This window comes from Chenopodium album, chromosome 2 (genome assembly GCF_948465745.1).
Source record: "Chenopodium album chromosome 2, dcCheAlbu1.1, whole genome shotgun sequence".
Taxonomy (NCBI): Eukaryota; Viridiplantae; Streptophyta; class Magnoliopsida; order Caryophyllales; family Amaranthaceae; genus Chenopodium; species Chenopodium album.
The window spans coordinates 5,507,520-5,526,638 of record NC_137835.1 but is presented as its reverse complement, the minus strand read 5'-3'; the positions used below and the strand labels follow the sequence as shown (position 1 = coordinate 5,526,638).

Here is a 19,119-nt window from a genome sequence, read left to right as displayed (position 1 = left end):
TGCTTTCTTCGTATTTTAATTTTTGCACCACTTGGAGGTTACTTTCAACACTTGATTCTTTAGTTTATGTTTACGTCACATGGTTGATTTTGTACATTCATCTCTTTCTCTTCATTTTTTTCCACTATCATAAAAATTGTGCCCAACTTATATGGTACAATAATATAAAAACGGATAAAGTATAAAAGTAACGAGGAAATACTAGTATATCTCCATGATAAACAAATCTATTTACCACGGAGGGCGAAAGTGTAACTTTGCGGTCGGTTAAAATATTACTGATTGGAGCCAAACTGAAATGAATATTTTATAACACACAAGGAAATTAGAAGCTAAATTGAAGTGACTGGGGTTGAATTGAACTGAAATTAAGCTGAAGCGAACTAGAGTAGGTGAAATTTGATTGTCACGGACATTAAATGGTGCGTCCTCAAAAGAGACTTGTATTTTCTCTCTTGGGGCTCTCTATACCAAAAAAAAAAACAGATACTCCATATTGTTTTTCCAATAAACGATCTCAAGAAGTTCTTAAGCATTATCTGTGGACTCAGAGGCAATGTCGACGGCAGCGCTTCAAGGCGCCGGGAGCGGGAGCAGCAATAGCAGCAGCCACCACAACAATAGCGGTGATTTGGGTGTTGATGATTTTCACTTCTCCTCTTCTCAACTCCTCTCTCTCCTTGACTCCAAGGAAGACGCTTTCCAAGGTTTCCCCTTTTTACTTTGATTATCGCCTTATTTGATAATTTATCTGCAATTGTTCAATCTCTATTTAATTTCAAATCATGGAAAGTATTTGAATTTAAAGCTTGGAGCTTTAGGTTTAGCTTTCGTTTTTGGGAAGCTTTAATGGTCAAATTTAATTCCTTTAGTTTAACATTTATTTCTATGAAAATTATAGCTTTCCTCCGATAATGGGGTTGATTGTTAATTTTATCATACAATGATACTTTTTATTTATAATCCTTTTTATGAGGAGATTGTGGCATTATGACTTTATGAGTGTGAAATTGTTATTTTGTTTCAATAAAAGATTAACTATTAGTTAGGGTATTTGGCTGTCTTCTTTTCCGGTTTAATATGATGTCGTCTATTGATATATTGATTGGTTTGTTTTGGCATTTCCAGCACTAAAAGCTGATTTGATGGATGCACTTAATAAAGGAGTTAAGTCATTAGATGAGGATAGTTGGATGTTTGATGGGCCTCGGTCTCGAATCAACCTCATATCGAAGCCAGGTTCGTTCTATGTGTCATTTTGGAGGTGACTGTTTGATTTCCTTTGTTTAGTCTGAAAAAACTAAAAATGAAATTTGCATGCCTTTTCATGGTAGCGTTGATTATGGTACTTTTGTTTATGTACTTTTCTCAAAATGTCATTTTTCATTGGGGGAATGGAAATTCTATTGTTGTATGTCTACAATGGGGCAACTTGTATGGCATTTATTTACAATTGTCATCATGCCCTATACGGTCTGTGGAAATTGGGAAATGCTTCTGATGAAGTGGAAGTTTTGGGACGAGGTATCCAAATTCCAATCCCTAAGCCCGCTATACTACTAATGAGGATGTCAACTTCATAGTTATTATCATGTACTTCACCACTATTTAACTATCTTTAAAATCATGGCCAACGAGAGCTTCATTATACAAGGTTCAGTATCTCCTTAATAGATTATATCATGGAAAGGTTCTTTGGTTTTGTTAGCTGTGAGGAAGGAGTTGTAGTGATGGTTGTTTAATGAAAGTGATGAGCTTTGGGTGGTTGGTGCAATGAGGATTGTGCAAACAGAGCAGGGAATAAAGTTGACTTGGATTTGATATCTAAGTGTTTTATAGTTAGTTCAGAGTGAGAAACATACACTTAAAACTGTTCTGGTCTTATGGGAACCCTTTGAAGGCGTGAACTGTAGGCTTTTCAGTGTGTCTAACAAAGTAAGTCAGTAAGAAGAGAGGCATATTGGACTCTCATTTATTATCTCAAGTAGGTGGTTTAAATAATTATTTATCATTGTAATTATTCTATTACTCAAATTGGATTCAGATCACTGGTATGTAATGTTTTGTGCTAGATCACTCATCAATCACATTACACATATGTAGTGGTGCGGGTGGTGTTGGATACCATATTAGGGGAATGGTATTGACCTTGTCTGACTTTTCTCTTGACGCTGAATCTTGCCTATCCAGTATTGAAGAGAGCTAATTCTTGTTCTTTTGGCTAACCTATGACCTGGCTTTGTTAGTTTTCTGTTTTGCCAATGTCAACTATATTCCAAATACTTGAACTTTCATGTATTCGTGAACTCTGAAAGGCTCGACTTTCATTGAGATTGAGGGGGGAAGGAGGTATTGTTTCACTTGGTACTAGGTGGTTGAGACAGCTTTGTTGTGGGATACACCTATACCTCATGTAGTACTTGCTAAGATCCAATATCGGAAGGCTTAATTCATTAGATCAAGGTACTTATAATGTTGTAGGTGCCTATGTGCCTATGTGGTAACAATTGAGCTGCAGCAATTAGGCAAGCTGCTTTTTCCTGGAATACAGACAGGCCTTTGGATGCTCACTCCTTTTTTGCTACTGTAGTGTGGGCGTGTGGCAGCCTGACCTATTAGTGAGAGTGTGTCCTTGAACTAGGATGTTGCTGATCAAACCATATAGTTATAGACAATATTAGTTGAAAGGAGGGATAAATGTTGGATGTGACTGCAGAGAAAGTTGCATCACGCATTTGGTAATTGGTATCATCTTTACAGCAGTTCTTAAGTATCATGACCTGCCCATCTTTCTAATTACACGTAGTCATTCAACTAATGTAAGATTTTGCAATACTTAAACCATGGGGTCCTGAGCTGAATCCATTTATAATAGCTGATGAGTGATACCGTGAGAAATGAGGTCATAATGTTCCATTGCAACTAAAATCATATTCAGCTATCAGTACTGCAGTGTTTGCAACTAGAATATTGCAATGTTAGTATTCACCTGGATTGGATATTATAGTGTTATCACTCAAACCTTGTAGCCTTGAGCTGAAGCCTTTCTTAAAGCTAAGTGTTTGACTGCAAGTTTCCAACAATGTAGAGATCCCACCCACCTGAATTGGATATCGCAATGTTAGCAACTAAAATGGTGTATTTAAGTATTATCAACTTCACTCCTCTCTGGATCTACTTTAAGAATCATCATGTTGCTTGGTTATAAATTGACTGCTAAAATTAAGGACTAATATCTTTTTGGCAGTCACAAAAGGACTTTTATTGTATGGACTTCTGTGAGCAGTTCTTAATTTGTTCATTTGTTATATGAGCTTTTATTTAGTTTTATATTATAATGCGAGTATATAGTACTCTACCACTTCATGATAGAAATATTTTTCCTTTATCTTCTCATGTGCTCTAGTCTATGACTTAACATGCTTCTGTGATAGTGACATTGTTGAAGATTTAGAAATCAATTTAGAGCATGCTAATATTTTTTAATAAGGACTGATCATTCTTGCTACGTTTATTATCATATTGAATTTTAGCTGTCCTGGAACGCAGGTAGGTCCTTGGCAACGAGGAATGCCTAATCTTTAAGTCACTGAAAGTTTGGACCGCATTTAGTCAAGGTTTCACATTTCTCTTTGTTTGTGTACTGCTGCTACTGTATTGACTACTGTTGGGAAGCTTACCGACAAGGTCATTGCCACTCAACTATAAAAAAACTCAAAGGAAGAGGAATGGATTGATTGCTGAATCAAAGCTTTGAAGAAAAATATAGAGCATTTGTTGTTAATTGTGGAATCTATATATTTAAGAACTGAATTTTTATATTTATATTCTTGGGAAGCTTAAGCTTCCATTAATTGTACGAGACAGAATCTCTGCTAGAAATTACACAAATTGCTTTAGCCTTCCTCTTTCTGCTCTTCTGCATACCTTGTGTATGTTTTCCAGTAACTTTTGTTGCTACAAGAATCTACACGTCTGGTTTTATACTAAATCACATTCAGGAAAAACTTTTTCACAAATTTTCAACTTTGTTATAAATCTATCATATTTATAGAGAAATGTGTTATTCTTCATGAATATGAGAGTACAACGGAGGTAAAAAAAAAAAGCCGCCAAATATACAAATGACACAATATTAGCCGACTATAATCAGAGTCTGAAATACAGCAGCTTGTATAGATTCAGATGTTTACTGAATCGCAGCTTTGCACCTGAAGTCTCTCTGAATTATAGAGCGACTATCGTATTGCTAGTTTGCTACGTTACCATTATTGGAAAAGAAAATGAACTAAATAGCCTGAATTATGGATTATCCCGTAACATCTTACTAAGAACTCGCAATTTAGATATGTGCTGATAATAACATTTAACTTCAATGGCAGGGTTCATCATCAGGTCATTCTAACAGTCAGACCAGATGACGTTATAGCACGTTATAGAAGCTAAACACCAGAAGCTAAACACAAACTGTCCATCCTACCTTCAAAACTGCATATATTGTAGGTGATCACTGAAAGCAGTTTGAATAGTGAAACAAGTTTAAAGAAAATAGCTCCATGCTAATCTTGTCAAAACTGAACAATTGGCTTACAATTTTTTCAACTAATTATTTTAAATTGTTCTCTCTAAACTTATTAGAACTTCCTAAATACTTGAAAATAAGTTTTCAAGTTACAAGGCAAAATAAGTCGAGAAATGCACACCTTTAGTGGTAAATTTAACTAAGAGATGAACTATATAAAAATAAATAGGATTGGAACAATATCAGATGTACCAGTGACACTTATAGTCTTATATCGAATGAGAAAAACTCATAAAGGGGTCAAAGCGTAAACTTTACACACAGGTGAGGCCATAGCTAAAAGAAAGAGATGACAATCACCTCTGCAATTATAAGTTCACAGTTAAAAGCCAGTTTGCTACATAGCTACACGAGCAAAAGAATTGTGCAAAAAATTACATCAAAGATGGAGTAAATCATTCATCAAACCTAAATTGCTTCACTGTCTTGTACAAATTAATCTTGATATTTATACAATTGGAAAGAAGCATATCACAAGATGACCAACTCCTTGCCAGCATGCTGCATAAGAATCCATGGTCTAGGCCAAAAAATTTATGAGCCAGAAATGGCTGTTCTACACGGGAACTGGAAGAGCTGTAAAGAAAATGTTCATCAAGAAAAAAAGCATGGAACATATATCATTAGGCCTTCCCTAGTGAGTTGAAGCCTGCAATCAAAAACATCTGTATAACGTTAAAGAAAGCAAATGCATAAGATTCGAGCACAAACATGTCACGATTGTTTCTAACTACACAAGAGGATGTTTGAAAAGTTTCAGAAGAAACGGATAAAAGGCATAAAAAGGATTTACAAGCACAAGAAAGGTTGTATGTGCAACTGAAAGCTGAGTATACAATACAGAAATGTAATGGCATCATTTTGGACATTAGAAGTAACGGCTATGCTGATTCCGAGTTCTGATTATACCTTGGATGGTAAGAGCCATAACTGTACAGATGGCTAATCAAACTAATTGGTTATCTGAGTTTAAAAGACCCATTCGTTCTGTAAGCTGATCCATTCTTTGCCGTTTGTCCCACCCGTTATCTAAGGGCTGCACTTCTTTTACCTCTGCCGAATTTTCAACGTTAGGCATCTCAGGCTCATTGTTATCACAGGGAATTAAATTGTTACGGTTTATAAACTGATCCCATGAGTCTTCATCAAGAAACAAATCTAGATCAGCATCAGGAGGCAGCTCAATAGGAATTGTCCCGTCAAAGTCAACAGATGTCAGATCCATAAAGTCACCATCTCCTGTCTCATTTAACAGGAAATTTTCCCCAGGAATGTCAACAGAATTATGTACAATGTCAGGCAAAGAGGATATCTCTGGCATGACACTATTTGTCTGTGGAAGACTTACAGAGGGTATTGTTTCAGGGCTTAAAAGACCACTTATTTCTGAGAGTGCAGGAGTGGATACAGTTTCAGAACTGGTCATAACAGGAGGCGATTTTATCTTAGATACAACAGCACAATCAGGACCACCAGCACCAATCTGAGAAGTTGGAATCACATAAGCTGGTACAGAAGTTGGTGGGACCTCTTGAAGGGTAACTCCTGATACCCGATTTGCTTGTGTTTTATTTTCCATTGCACTAGTAGAAGATGAATCGCCAATGTAGAAATTATCGGAGTTGCTATTGTAATTGGCGTCCAAATTCCTTAGCTGCCGGAGCATTGCCTGAGTAGAATCATTCCCTAAGGGTTGGTATTTCACAATTTGTCCATCGGGAGGGGTAGCATTTTCACTCTCAGTAACACCATCTTGCTTAAGCCTTCGTTTCTTGTTAGCTTCAGATATGCGCCTGCTGCTCTCAGATTGCTGCTGTACAAATTGAGCCAAGAATCCAGGACTCTGTACAGCTTTTGCTAAGAATGACATCATTTGCTGCTGGCGCTGTTCCATTCCCTGCAGACGTTGTACCATGGTTTGCAACTGGTTATCAGTTGACTGCTGCTGCTGTCTCAATCTAACAAGTTCTTGCATAAGCACATTCTTGTCTCTTTTAAGCCTCTCCACTTCTTCCTCCAGCCCAAATTTACCCACCTCAACACAAGCTCCAACAGACGAAGTCTGTGTATTTGCTTGTTGTTGATGTTGTGGACCTTGTCCATGAGCAGGCTTTCGCCGGGTGATATTCTTAAGCAGGTGTTTCTGGCCCCTTAAAAATCCCTCATTTGCAAATTCCCAGCGGTCTGGATCCACCTTTCTAAATCCCTGAAGGTCAAAGAAAACTCAAAAGATTAATATTCTGGGCAGTGCTTTCATTATAAGATCCAAGATAACATGCACATAGTCACATACTTTATGTTGGTGCAAGAATCAGTAATAAAACAATTTTTTCATTGGCTACTAATGTATACAAAGTATAATATTTGCATTAGACAACTTTAAATCTTTCATACTACTTCCTTTGCTCCTAATTCACAATTTCACATCTATCCATTTATGAGAGGTAGTCCAACAGAACAAAATATTCTACTAGATATCAGCACTAGTTTACAGCAAATCATAATACTTCCTACATTCTTTATTAACTGACACATTTGATTTTGGCATATTAAGAAGGTGTGCTAGAGGAAGGGAGAAGATAATAATAATCCTACCCACTCAAAATTGGGTGGGGTAATGTGGGGTAGTAAGGGTACAGTATGAATTGTACATAACAAAGCTTTTCCATATAAAAAAACATGTCAACAAAGTAAATACTACCTCCGGTTCATTTTAGTCGCAACAAAGGACAACTTTACACAAACCAAGGCAAAAGATTGAAAGCATGATTATGGAAAAATAAGGGTATGTGATTAACTATTAATCTAACCCAAAAATAAAAAAAATAAAAAAAAATCAAACAATTAAATTGAATAGCCCACCACCACCAACACCACCAAGCACCAGCATCACCCAGCAAACCCCGACGCACCACCACCACCTCACACACCCAGCAAACCGTCGAACGCACCCCACCACCTCACGCACCCAGCAACCCGCCGACGCACCACCACCACCCCACGAACCCAGGCAGTACCCAGCCACCCCGGAACCCAGCCACCCCACGAACCCAGCGACCCGCCGACCCGCCACCACCACCCCACACACCCAGCATTGTCGATCCACCAGCCCACCAAACCAATGAAACCATACCCACGAAACCAACCCACAAATCACGAAACCCGACCCAGCACGATTCACCAACCCAGCAAACCCATGAAACCAAACCCACGAAACTAAACCACGAAACCGCCGATCTGAAACCGCAAAACCCGCCGAACTGAAACCGCGAAACCCGACCCACTGCAACCCCCCGCCGCTCTTAACACCGTGAAGCCACCGAAAATGGGGTTGGAGGAGGAGAGAGAATATTAAATGGGATGAAAGTTTAATTAATTAAGGTTGGGGTTTAATTTAATGAAATCAGATTTGTAATTTAATAAGGGTGTTTAAGAAAAAACAGTAAGGGCATATATGTCATTTTATTGGCCAAAAGTTACCAAATAAGGATTTTTTTTTTTGTTGCAAGTAATTTGAACCACCCCAAAATGGAAATTGTTGAAGTAAAATGAACCGGAGGTAGTATTTTCAGATAGGAATATGCGTAAACGGAAGGGGGGGGGGGGGAACAGAGTAAGTAAACTGCAAGGAGTCAAATATAAGAAGGCAAACAATCAAGCGGTACACCAGCAGTTTTCCCATCCTACAAGATAAGGGTATGAAACTCTTCCATTGCATTATTCTTTTTTACCCACATTATTCAATTGTTCCCTCCATCCCAAACTTCATTCTTTGACATTTTGGTGATCAAGATTAAGCATTGATTTTTTTATAATTTCAAATTACAGTGAAGAGTTGAAATTGAGTTGGGGAACAGATTTTAGCATGAGAGAAAATATGAATGGGTAAATGACTGGGTGTGGGTCCAAGGGGAGAAAAAAAAGGAGGGTATGTTTAGAAATTAAAGGTCAATACCATTTCAGTTTCACCCTTTTAAAGTCAAATACAGCTTATTTTGGAAAGGTATTAGCTATCAGCCTATCATTTGTGTTTCTTTTGTATGATATTCATAAAAGAGCACATAAATGCTTCTCAATATTTCTCACAATTTTTTTTTTTTAATTCATTCACCCTTGAGATAAGCATTAACTTATGAATTTAAAAAAAAAAAAAAAAAAAAAAAAAAAAAAAAAACATTTTACACATATTTCTTCCATGATCAAGAATGTAAAAATCACACAGAGGCTGAAACCAGGTCTGTAGGTATGCCAAACAGCGTGCACACAATCACAAACACCCATATAACATTGACTTTCACAGCCCACCACCCCACCCCTTTCTTCTCCCAAACTTAAAAAGGGACCAAAATTAGCAATCCAGCCTGTGTCATAGCAGCAGTAATCAAGTCATTTCAAGCCTGACACATACACTTACAAGAAAAATATCTTCTTTCTTTTTCTTGACAATCCCTCCCACACAAAGAAGGGGAGAAAAAAAGGAGAAAATGACCAATCATTCTCAAGCTGCTCGCAAAATAAGCTGGCAGGAGTGAGTTCAGTGACATACAGCTTACAGTATATCCAGAATAGGAAGATCTCGGACTACTGATCAGTATTAGAAATTTTTGTTCCTTATAATGGCACCCCTTTCAAAGACATATCCAATTTTCCACTCTGCTGCAGGCTGCCTGCAGCAATTAAAATTCTTAGGATCATTGCATATTTACCATAGTACACAGTGCAAATGTGCTTCAAGTAAGCTCTTTTACAAGATGTGTACAATATGAGGACTTTCTAAGGCTGCTAGTCTACTCCTAACTACTATTATTCCTGTCAAATTACTCTTGATACTCCATATAGACAGTAAAATACAAAACATTGTTTTTCAAAAAGCTCAAATCACTACAAACTCATATTTCTGTAACAAAATACCTCCATGTTTGATCACTTAAATGAAGTCCATAAGAAACGAAGAAAAGATCCAACATTGCAATCTTCAGAATATTAACAAGTGAGAGAACAAGGAGAAAGGTAAGGTCCAAAAGGAAAACTCTACATGGTGCTCTAATATTTTTGACTTAGCTATTAGATATACTTCGCAATTCTTATAGAACTCTCATCCACATTCCAAACCCCCCTGAAGGCCTGGATAATTAGGAAGGACTTATCACCTTCCCCTGCCCCATCCCTATTTCCCATAGGGGGTTCATTAGCATCTATAAACCCTCTACTATTTATAGGAAGCAAACAAGGTCATGAATTATGGTCCTGATTCGTTCACCATGCCTCCACTTGTTTTAATAAAAATAAGTTCGGATAAGGGTTATAAGTTCAAACAAGAATACATATAAAATTAGATAAGTCAAGTTCGGGAAATATTAGGGCTACCCAAGTTTCAATTTGCAACTAAATTACATTCAAATAAGTTAAATTAAATGAAAATAAGGAGAATAGAACACACACTAAGGCTATGGTTCAAACAAGCAAATCATTCAGGCAGTAATATCAATAGTAGAAGCCACTATAAAAGGCAAACTATTATGTAAACAATCATAGACTAATAATTGTAAAAACAAACAAGAAAACCATAATATATCTATCATCCATCAACGAGATTGTTCTATAACTGTAGTTTATACTCTTAGCTAGGGCAATTAATCCCAAATCAACTAACCCACTACAACACTCCAACAAACAATAACTTGAATAACGATTAAATTGAAATTACAGCAATTCATGACAACATTAAAACACATTTTAGCATCAATAATAAAAATCAACCAAAACCCACAAAATAAACAAAACTAACCGCCAAAAAAAAAAAAAAAAAAAAAAAAAAAAAAAAGAGTGAGATTTTAGCATACATAGGTATTAAGCTGTCGAACAAAACTGGAGAAATTGTTATGCTTGAAATACTTAGGCAAAAGATCTCTAGCAAACTCAGGAGGTTTCCAAACGATGAAGCTATTGTGAGTAGAACTCCATGAAACTACCGAATCAGTTGCCGGATCATCCACCATATCGTAAGTTTTACAGAGAAATGGAGGCGGACCATTGACGTTTGACATCGGCGTCGGAGTATTGCCGGCGGTAGTGGTGGTGTCGGCGGCGGAGGGGGTTGTTGTGGTGGCGGTTGTTGTTGAAGAATCCATTGATTTCGCCGGAAAAAAGTTGATCGAATCGGTAATTGAAAATTAGGGTTTAAGTTGGGGAAATTAACATTGAAGGGTAAGAACCCTAGAAAAAGAGGAGAGAGAAAGAGAACGTTATTGGGGACTTTAATTGAATTGACGGAGGTGATGGGCGAAGGGATGGAAGGAAAGGGTATCTTCAATTTTTGCTCCCTCTCACGGGGGTTTGCTGTGTGCCACCCTTTTCTTAATTTTTTAATTTATCTTCTATAATTTTAATTTAATTAATTTTTTTTTTTTAAAAAAAAAGAAAAAAAATACCCATTCACAACAATTAGACAAAATTGTGTCCTTTAGGACTTCTTTCAAAAAAAAAAAAAAAAAAACAACAATTAGACAAAATCATATACAAGTAGAAGTATAAATTACATCTTCTTTTAGCACATGCCTATAAATAATAAATCCATGATAATATTTGAAAAGTAGTCATTGAAGGAGATAATTTACTTATTATTAATAGGAAAAAAATGTTAACGAAGGCCCTAAGTGCGTTGGATAAGCTTTTTTTTTTTTTTTTTTTTTGTTTGGAAATAGGATAAGCTAGTTAAAAAGAGAAAGATTAAATAAAAATTAACATTAATTACATCGATCAACGCGTAATTTTGTCCTGCTTCACCAAATTAAAACCACTTTAAGTAAGATTTTAAATATTTTTTAGGAAAAGACTTGGTAAGCTATTGATGGAAGATGTCAAAGAGCTACTACAAAATTTCACCTATGTAAATTATGTAAATTTGCGTGTTCATTTGTAGAGAGGGTAATGTAGGGTAAATTTTCCTCTTTTTATTTATTTTGATAAAGTAGGGTATAATTTTGAGAGAAGACTATCCTAACTTCTTGTTTATCTTTACTTCAAAAATAAATTATAAATTAAATGACTATTATGAAGTCACTTTGGTCGAAATCACATTCAACACATTAGTATTAACAAATAACAATAGTGGATGTTCTATTTCTACTATTCGAAGGTAACAATTCCCAACATTTTTTATTTTTAATTTATTTTGCAATAGAAGCCCCTATTACTACAGTGGTAATTGACAAATTTTCCTCTTCATCATAACAATTATTATTATTATGATTATTATTTTTTAAAACAAACATAATTAACAATCATCAATCTTATGCAACTTACAAATAGCCATTGATCCTAAGTCCTAATGATTGGCAAGTTGGCAACCATAGTTAAAAGAACTTAAAAAATGAAGATAAGCTACAGTGTAATTGAAATTGAAAAGGTAGTTTCCAAAACTAATGAAAACTGGAGATAACAAGATTCATTATTTATTTTTTTTGTATGTGAGTTTTGTTAAAATTAGCGGTTTAAGTCATATCATGTGTAGAGTAGATAATTTTCAAGTACTTATCTCAAATATATTTTTATATGCGGTTGGTCACATTACGTGACCTTTTAAAAAAGACTAAATAACCCCTATAACACCGACCGAGTAACCGGATCCCGAGTAACCCTTGTAATACTTATCGAGTAACCCATAAAACACACTGATTGAATAACCCCTATAATACGGACATAGAAACCCTTATAACACTAACATAGTAATTTCGATGACTTTTTCTACCTAAATACTTGTACGGTATTAGCAATTAAAATTCTTTTAAGTGTCTTAAATTTTTATCAACTTGTCATATACTCCACACAAAATATGTTATCAAACATATCTGTGATCCTTAATTATTTGTCAATTTAATAACTTATCAAAAAATGACTAATTATATAATCCTTAATTACTTGTCAATCTATCAACAAATGAGTTTAAATGGCATAAAGTAGTAGTACTATAAAAACAGAAATGTGGAGACAAAATAATGGTGACACTAGATCTGGATCTAAGTGTTAATTTGGCAATTGGTAACTCGCCCAATTTTCTTCATCCTCACTCTATCAAACCTCACTTTCCCAACTTTCTCTCTCCTCCTTCGCCTCAATTTTCAGACGCTTTCGCTTTTCATTTACACTCTCTCTAAATCGCACTGCTGTCTGGCTTTTCTGTTTTTCTCCAATTTCATTCTCTCCCCCGATTAAAGAGGTATCACTTCCCTTTTCTTTCTCCTCTTGATTTTCGAATTGTCGAAAACCCTCTTTTTTCTCTTTTTAATTCTGTTTGTTTTCATTGGACTGATGTGAATTATGTTTATATATATGTGCTAGTCAAATCGTTTGAATTCCTTGGAATTTCTTGTAAATTTTATCTTCATTTACTGTTTTTGTTAATAGATTATTGTATTGCAATTTGATGATTATTTGATGGATTTGTTAGATGATCTGTGTGGAGGAGGGGTTTTTGTTTGTGATATTTAAGAAATTTTTATTTGAATTTAATTTCTGGAAATTGTTGAGCTGAATCGACTAATTATTATTGGGTGATATCCCCAAAAAAATTTGAGGGTATAGTTAGTTTTCCTTCCACTTGAATTTCGCCATCATTGCTTTGATGGTGTAATTTGAACTAGTGGTGTGACAATTATAGCCGGAGAGAGCGAAAGCTTGTATTTTCTAGAATTCGGACCGGGATTGCTTGGAAGTTAGGATTATTGAAGCTTATTTGGGAAGCTGTGTTAGTTAATGTTTTGTATCCTATTTTCGTGCTGAAATGGTGTTGAATGTAAATGGTAGGTACTAGGTAGGGGGGAATTGTCAATTGTTATCTCCACTGTATTAGATCATGGAAGCAACACTGTTCCTTGTTGCACCCGAGCTTGATGGTTATAAGTTTGTGTTATTGAATTTAATGAAGATACAAATTATTGGATACCAATATACAATCATAGTTTCAATGAATTCTCTTTGCGTTCATGCTTTTGTGCCTATGGCTTCTGGATACCAAAATCTGCTGTGTGCCGTGTTTCCTTTGACACTGAGTGAGTTGAGGGATCCTGAGGAATGAGGTAAGAAAGTAGCTGGTAGGTTATGATCACGGGCTAGGTATTGCCATTTAGGTACTGTGTCTTTAAATTTGGTCATCTAGTCCATGGTTAGGTTGCTGTTCTTTCTTTCCCTGGATTAGATTTCAGTTTTGTGAAGCATCATCAGTTCATAATCATGTTTACCAAATTAATTATGAATTACTTGAATGTTGCGTTCTACTTGTCTGCTGCTTATTATCTTGCCATTTTTATGTGAATCTACTGGACTTTGCCGTGTTTCAGCATCTTAGGTTATCATGAAGGATAGAATCCTGTGTGTTTCTCGGGTGTATTGTATGAGTTATATTGATCAGAATATTTGCAAAAGTCTGTTTCTGATTTCCTGTGCATATCATGAACCTGACTGAACATATACTGTTATGCTTTAGCAGTCTGAACAAGGCGTTGGTGCATCGACCATGGCTCTTGATAATGTCATATCTTCTCCTCATAGACGAACTCAGGGAGCTTTTGCTTCGTCTTCGCCTCATAAAAAGTTTTCACATGACATAAGCTTCACTACACTCATCCAGCGTCACCGCTTCCTTCTAGTAGCTCTTGTTCTTTTAGTCGTACTGTGCACTGTATACCTTTATTTTGCAGTCACAATGAGTTCAGGTGAATCATGTTCTGGTTTACTGGGAACAGAGAGAGCGTTGTGTCTTGAGAACCACGGCAAAGGAACCTTCACCAAAGGAAAATTGAAATTATTCTGATGAACGACAGTAAACTGGTAGTGTGAATTTTGCATTAATCGGCAATTATTTGATAGTGTTATACGCACTAGTTAGTCCTTGGTTTGTGCTATTTATTCCAAAATTATATTGTATACATGCAATTGAAGTTGCAATTTCTTCAAAAAAAAAAAAAAATGTAATTGTGATCACTGATGGAGTGGATGACCCCTTAGGGTTGGGTATTTATAGGCGGCTTTTCTTTTCTATATACTGATGCTTTATTAGAAAATGGCAATCGGCAGTCAGCAAATTTAATTATGTTGATGTTGATCCAATTTTTTACTCCACTGTTAATTATGCCCACAGTTGATCCAATTATAGTGATTAACAAAGTTTTGCAGTAAGTCATATTGTTAATGGTTTTGCAGGTTTTGTATACAGTAGCAGAGCAGCCATATTGTACTCCATAGCAACAAATTTTAGTTCAAAATTTCCATAAATGTCATCTTGATAAGTTGATTTTGTGGTTCAAGGTTACTGAAACTTGTGTACCTCTGTATTCAACTTTTACTCCATATTGTCTGTGTAGAAACTTTGACTATTAAGTCCATCCCCTTGTACTTTCATACTGAATTTTTCAAGCATTATACATTTTCCTTAAATTAAAAATGTAGTTTAAAAAACCACCAAAATGTTTTGCTTCATCCATCTCAATAGCTACATCAAATATTTCGAGTTTATGAATTAACCATAATGAGATTCTGTTAGATTTTTTTTATTATAGAGATTGATTATCAATTAAATTGGGACAAATCTACAAATGACAAATTAACTATAAAAAATTAATAAGTCTAACTAAGCACAAATATAAAATGAGTTTAGTCGGTTAAAATTTTGATAAATACAAGTACTCCGTAGATTTCAAGACAGGCAAAACCCAGGACTAGCGCAGAGGGCTGAATAGCCTGAACTCTGCCCTGCTGAAATTTAATCTGCTCTGCCCAGATGCTCAAAAGAACAGAGCCTTAGTTTAGTCGGTTAAAATCTCCACAGATACAAGTATTCCATAGTTTTCAAGACGGGCAAAACCCAGGACTAAAGGAGGGCTGAATTGACAAATAAAAAACCTCAGCTGCTGTTATTTTGGCGGGAAAGAGAACAAGTGTGAAAACTGCAAAGCTCCACTTTTCTGAAAATCAAAGACTAGAGACAGAGATGAGTTCGGCGTCAATGGATGCCACACTACCAGATTTAGTGTGTCAACTCGACAACGTTCAAGGCTTTGTCGATGCGCTCACCTCGGTTCGCTGGAAACGCCATCAGGTCTTTCTTCTTACATTTTTCTCTCTCTTCCAAATTCTCCGAACAAAATTAGGGTTTCGTTTAATTTCAATTTTCGTTCTTCTTCACTCCAGGATGCGGTAGTAGAATTATCGGAACACGGCGTCGTTTTGATTGTTGAAGAGACTGGTTGTCTTCAAGCCAAGGTTTATCTTCAAAAAGAGGTTTTCATTTCAACTTTAATTTATGCTATCAGACTATTAGCTAAGAATTAAGATTGTGAATTTCTGTGTGTATGACCTAATTTTATTGTAGTTTTGATTTGATTGGGTTTTTTTTTGCAGTTGTTTGTGAATTATGAGTATACTGCTGAAGCACGGCCTCGATTCGGGGTGAGTTTGGGGCTTTTGGTTGATTGCTTGAATACATTCTCGGTTCCGGGACACTCGAGTACGATTGAGCTTCGGTATCCAGGCCCTGATATGCAGCTTCTACTCAAGTAATTGTCCTTATTTGCTTTGATCTAGTTAATTATGATATATTTTCTTTTTGTGGCGCTGTATTTGTCAACTATTCTGATATGTATGACATTAAAATTTGCATAAGCTTAGTATATGGTGAAAATGCTATAACGAAATGTTTCAGTAAAATGCAGTGAATTTCGGAGTAGTTTTTTTAAGTGTTATTGTGAAATCTTTCTATGTAGTGAGATAACTTGAGTTGCCATATATGTTTGTTGGAGGTTGTGAAAACTCGATATGTCACATTGGGATGGGGGTTTAAGGGAACACGTGGTTGATTCTTCTCATTCTTGTTGCCAAAATGGTAATTTCAAAAGGCTTTCCTGCTGGGATTGTCCTGTTCCTGCTTAATGCCCGTGGATGCTTAGGGAGTCCTGAATTATAGAAGTGTGGTTGATGGCATTGGTGATTGGGGTACAGGATCGTGATGTCTTTCTATGGAATTGGTGGGAGATAGGTTTTGATGGGAAACCTAAGTAGATTTCGACAATGATTTTTTGCTTCACAAAGGTAGTACATTTACACCTGATAGTTGTAGTCCTTGTTACTCTACCTTTACCCATAGGATATTAGAATTTAGCGCCTCAAATCAGCAATGAACTTAGATTGAAGAAATAATTAGCTGGGTTTGGCTCTTGGTTCTGCACAGTGGTGATCTAATGAGTAATGATCTATGTGGCCGTGTCCTGGTGCTGAGTTACATAGGTTGTGTTTCGGAAGAAACAGAACATCTAGGAACTTGATTGAGCTGTTGATATGTGAAACAAAAAGACTTTGTTGATGAGAAACTGATTGCAATGCTTTCTCATGGTTTATTTTTGCTGATTAACTTTTAAAGTTCCTAAAGATTGCTTGATAATTTATTTTAAAAAAAGGAAAAAAAGAAAGAGTGTTGGATGTCTAAACTATCAAATTGTTTCATTGCTTGATTTCTATGTTGTTTTTTTCTTACTAGGTCTGTTGATTCACTGGATGCGTGCATTTATGCTGAGATCAGAACAAGAATCCCAGATACTATTTCGTGGGACTACAATTTTGAACCTTTGGGTGCCACCCCTTTAAGCTTCACAGTGAAGGTAACTTCTTGAAACTGATCCATGGTGAAGATATGATATTAGTTTATACAATACACTGCTATAAAATAACATATAACAGTCTTTAAATCAGGTATAAGACTTTAAAATAATTTAAAATTACAGAGTATCTGTGCGAGGGCATATGTTTCTGGATATGTTAGATTCTTCTTAGAAGGTACACAAATATATTCTAACCTCAGTGCATTTTTAGTCTGCAGCTCTGAAAGAAGCCATTGATGATCTGGAATGGCCCGGGTCAAGCATTAAAATTACTGTACAGCCTACTCCTCCTTCTGTAACCTTTAGAGGTGAAGGTCATGGTGATCTACAGGTAAGGTTAAGTGGTACTGACAACTGAGCTTGTTTGATCTTTATGTGTTTAAGCCTTTGTCTTTCTCCTTCACACAGATGTACTTTTTCCAGTACTGTGAAGGGTGAGAAGTTTGTGATTTTGATCAGTTATGGTGACAGGTTTAATTGTTTATTTTGCAGATAGACTTCATGTATTACGTAAATACTGACCTTTTGGCTGCTTTTAGCTGTGATCAGGAAGTGTCTCATCGGTACATATTAATGTCCTTTCGATTACTTAATATTGTGGTTTCATTTATTCAATGATTTAACGTTGATTGTTAATATTGATAAATAGGTACAAGTATAAATTTCTGCGGGCAACAACTTCAAATATACCAAGCAGTGTTGTCAAAGATAACCGTGGAAGCAAAGTTACTGTTGGGAGAGGAGGAATACTAAAAATTCAGCATTTGGTTTCCATGTTAAGACCAGCACACTCACACATAGATTCTGCAGGTTATCAGCCACCTAGCAGGATAGCTTACATAGAGTTCTTTGTCAAGCCAGAAGAAGTTGACGTTGATTGAGTTCACTTTATGCCCTTCAACAATGACCACCTTCTGTTGTTCATAATTGCCACAGCTTATGCTTCTTCATCAAGGTTTCTATCTTAAACTTTGACAGCTTTATGTGCAGCAATTCTTGTACATTTTTTTTTTTTGATTTCATCCTTGCTGTATTGCCTGTATGTGTGTTAATGTGGCATGATCACAGCATCAGTTCAGGTAAAAAGCAAACGTCATCATTGAGATGCTTACTTACTGTAAAACTTACACCAAGGAATAGCTTGCCCATTAAACATGACCATCTAATCCAAGCCATATTAAACTGTTAAAAGAACGGAAATGTTAGAATCTCAATTGATAAATTTTGCAGAATGGTTTGGATGTAATTGTATAAAATGTTTCTTGCATTATACAGAGTACTTCTATGATGAGAAATTTTGTTTCTAAAGTTGTGAATTTGGAATGTATTATTTGGAAACCGAAGTCTAGTATTCCAATGTGCTTTCTTTTTTACTTATAATGCTTTTTTAGTTTTTCACTTTGTATTTGGAAGACTTTTTCCTGTTGTTTGAGCCATATTGTAAGTTTATCTATCTTAATATACGCATCTGATTTGTTATAGTGGGCCTACTCATGTACACCGCTAAATCGTTCAATTTGAAACTGATTGACGAGATTTGAACTTATGACCTTGTCAAGAAGATTTTAAATGCCATGTTGATCCAAAGATGAAATCAACCAAAAGTGTAACCCTTTTCTTTTTAGGAAACCAGAAGACTCTAATGGTTAGTATCTGGATTAGTTATATGTTTGCAGCTTAATATTTTTTCTCCACCTATTCTAATTTAAAGTGAAGGGCATCAAGGAAACTTCCAATTTATTAAGCTACCTTGAAAATTTTCTTATACTGCCTGAAGTATGCTTAGTATCTCTTCTGCAAATTAAAATAAGTTAATGAAACAATCATATTGTATAATGTTTTGTTTTTGTTAGGAACAAAAGCTGGTTTATTTATTTATTTATTTAT

At 35.7% G+C, this 19,119-nt stretch overlaps 3 protein-coding genes and 1 long non-coding RNA gene across 6 annotated transcripts; 3 read left to right on the top strand and 1 right to left on the bottom strand.

Moving 5' to 3' along the window:
- The first annotated feature begins 469 nt into the window (after positions 1–469).
- On the top strand, positions 470–3,910 carry LOC145580849 (protein SAMBA-like). Its single transcript, XM_081637938.1, has 3 exons — positions 470–707; positions 1,129–1,239; positions 3,550–3,910. Exons 1-3 carry the CDS (start codon positions 557–559, stop codon positions 3,576–3,578), a joined length of 291 nt encoding a protein of 96 aa, XP_081494064.1. The 5' UTR covers positions 470–556; the 3' UTR covers positions 3,579–3,910.
- A 949-nt stretch (positions 3,911–4,859) lies between these two features.
- Positions 4,860–10,916, bottom strand: LOC145594055 (heat stress transcription factor A-1d-like). 3 transcript variants are annotated; one of them, XM_081650409.1, is made up of 3 exons: positions 10,426–10,916; positions 5,492–6,788; positions 4,860–5,247 (listed from the first exon to the last, which is right to left on the bottom strand). In XM_081650409.1, the coding sequence occupies exons 1-2, from the start codon at positions 10,711–10,713 to the stop codon at positions 5,529–5,531; spliced, it is 1,548 nt and encodes a 515-aa protein (XP_081506535.1). In that variant the 5' UTR covers positions 10,714–10,916; the 3' UTR covers positions 4,860–5,247; positions 5,492–5,528. The 3 variants fall into 3 exon arrangements, with proteins under 3 accessions (XP_081506535.1, XP_081506529.1, XP_081506527.1); XM_081650403.1 differs by having other exon boundaries at positions 4,860–5,231; XM_081650401.1 differs by lacking the exon at positions 4,860–5,247 and having other exon boundaries at positions 5,253–6,788.
- Positions 10,917–12,582: 1,666 nt separating this feature from the next.
- On the top strand, positions 12,583–14,987 carry LOC145594071 (uncharacterized). Its single transcript, XR_014102817.1, has 2 exons — positions 12,583–12,800; positions 14,070–14,987. It is a non-coding gene; the product is annotated as an uncharacterized LOC145594071 (long non-coding RNA).
- A 532-nt stretch (positions 14,988–15,519) lies between these two features.
- Positions 15,520–18,713, top strand: LOC145580842 (uncharacterized). Its single transcript, XM_081637933.1, has 7 exons — positions 15,520–15,677; positions 15,770–15,859; positions 15,980–16,134; positions 17,112–17,232; positions 17,444–17,563; positions 17,725–17,795; positions 17,882–18,713. The coding sequence occupies exons 1-7, from the start codon at positions 15,570–15,572 to the stop codon at positions 18,111–18,113; spliced, it is 897 nt and encodes a 298-aa protein (XP_081494059.1). The 5' UTR covers positions 15,520–15,569; the 3' UTR covers positions 18,114–18,713.
- Positions 18,714–19,119: the final 406 nt, after the last annotated feature.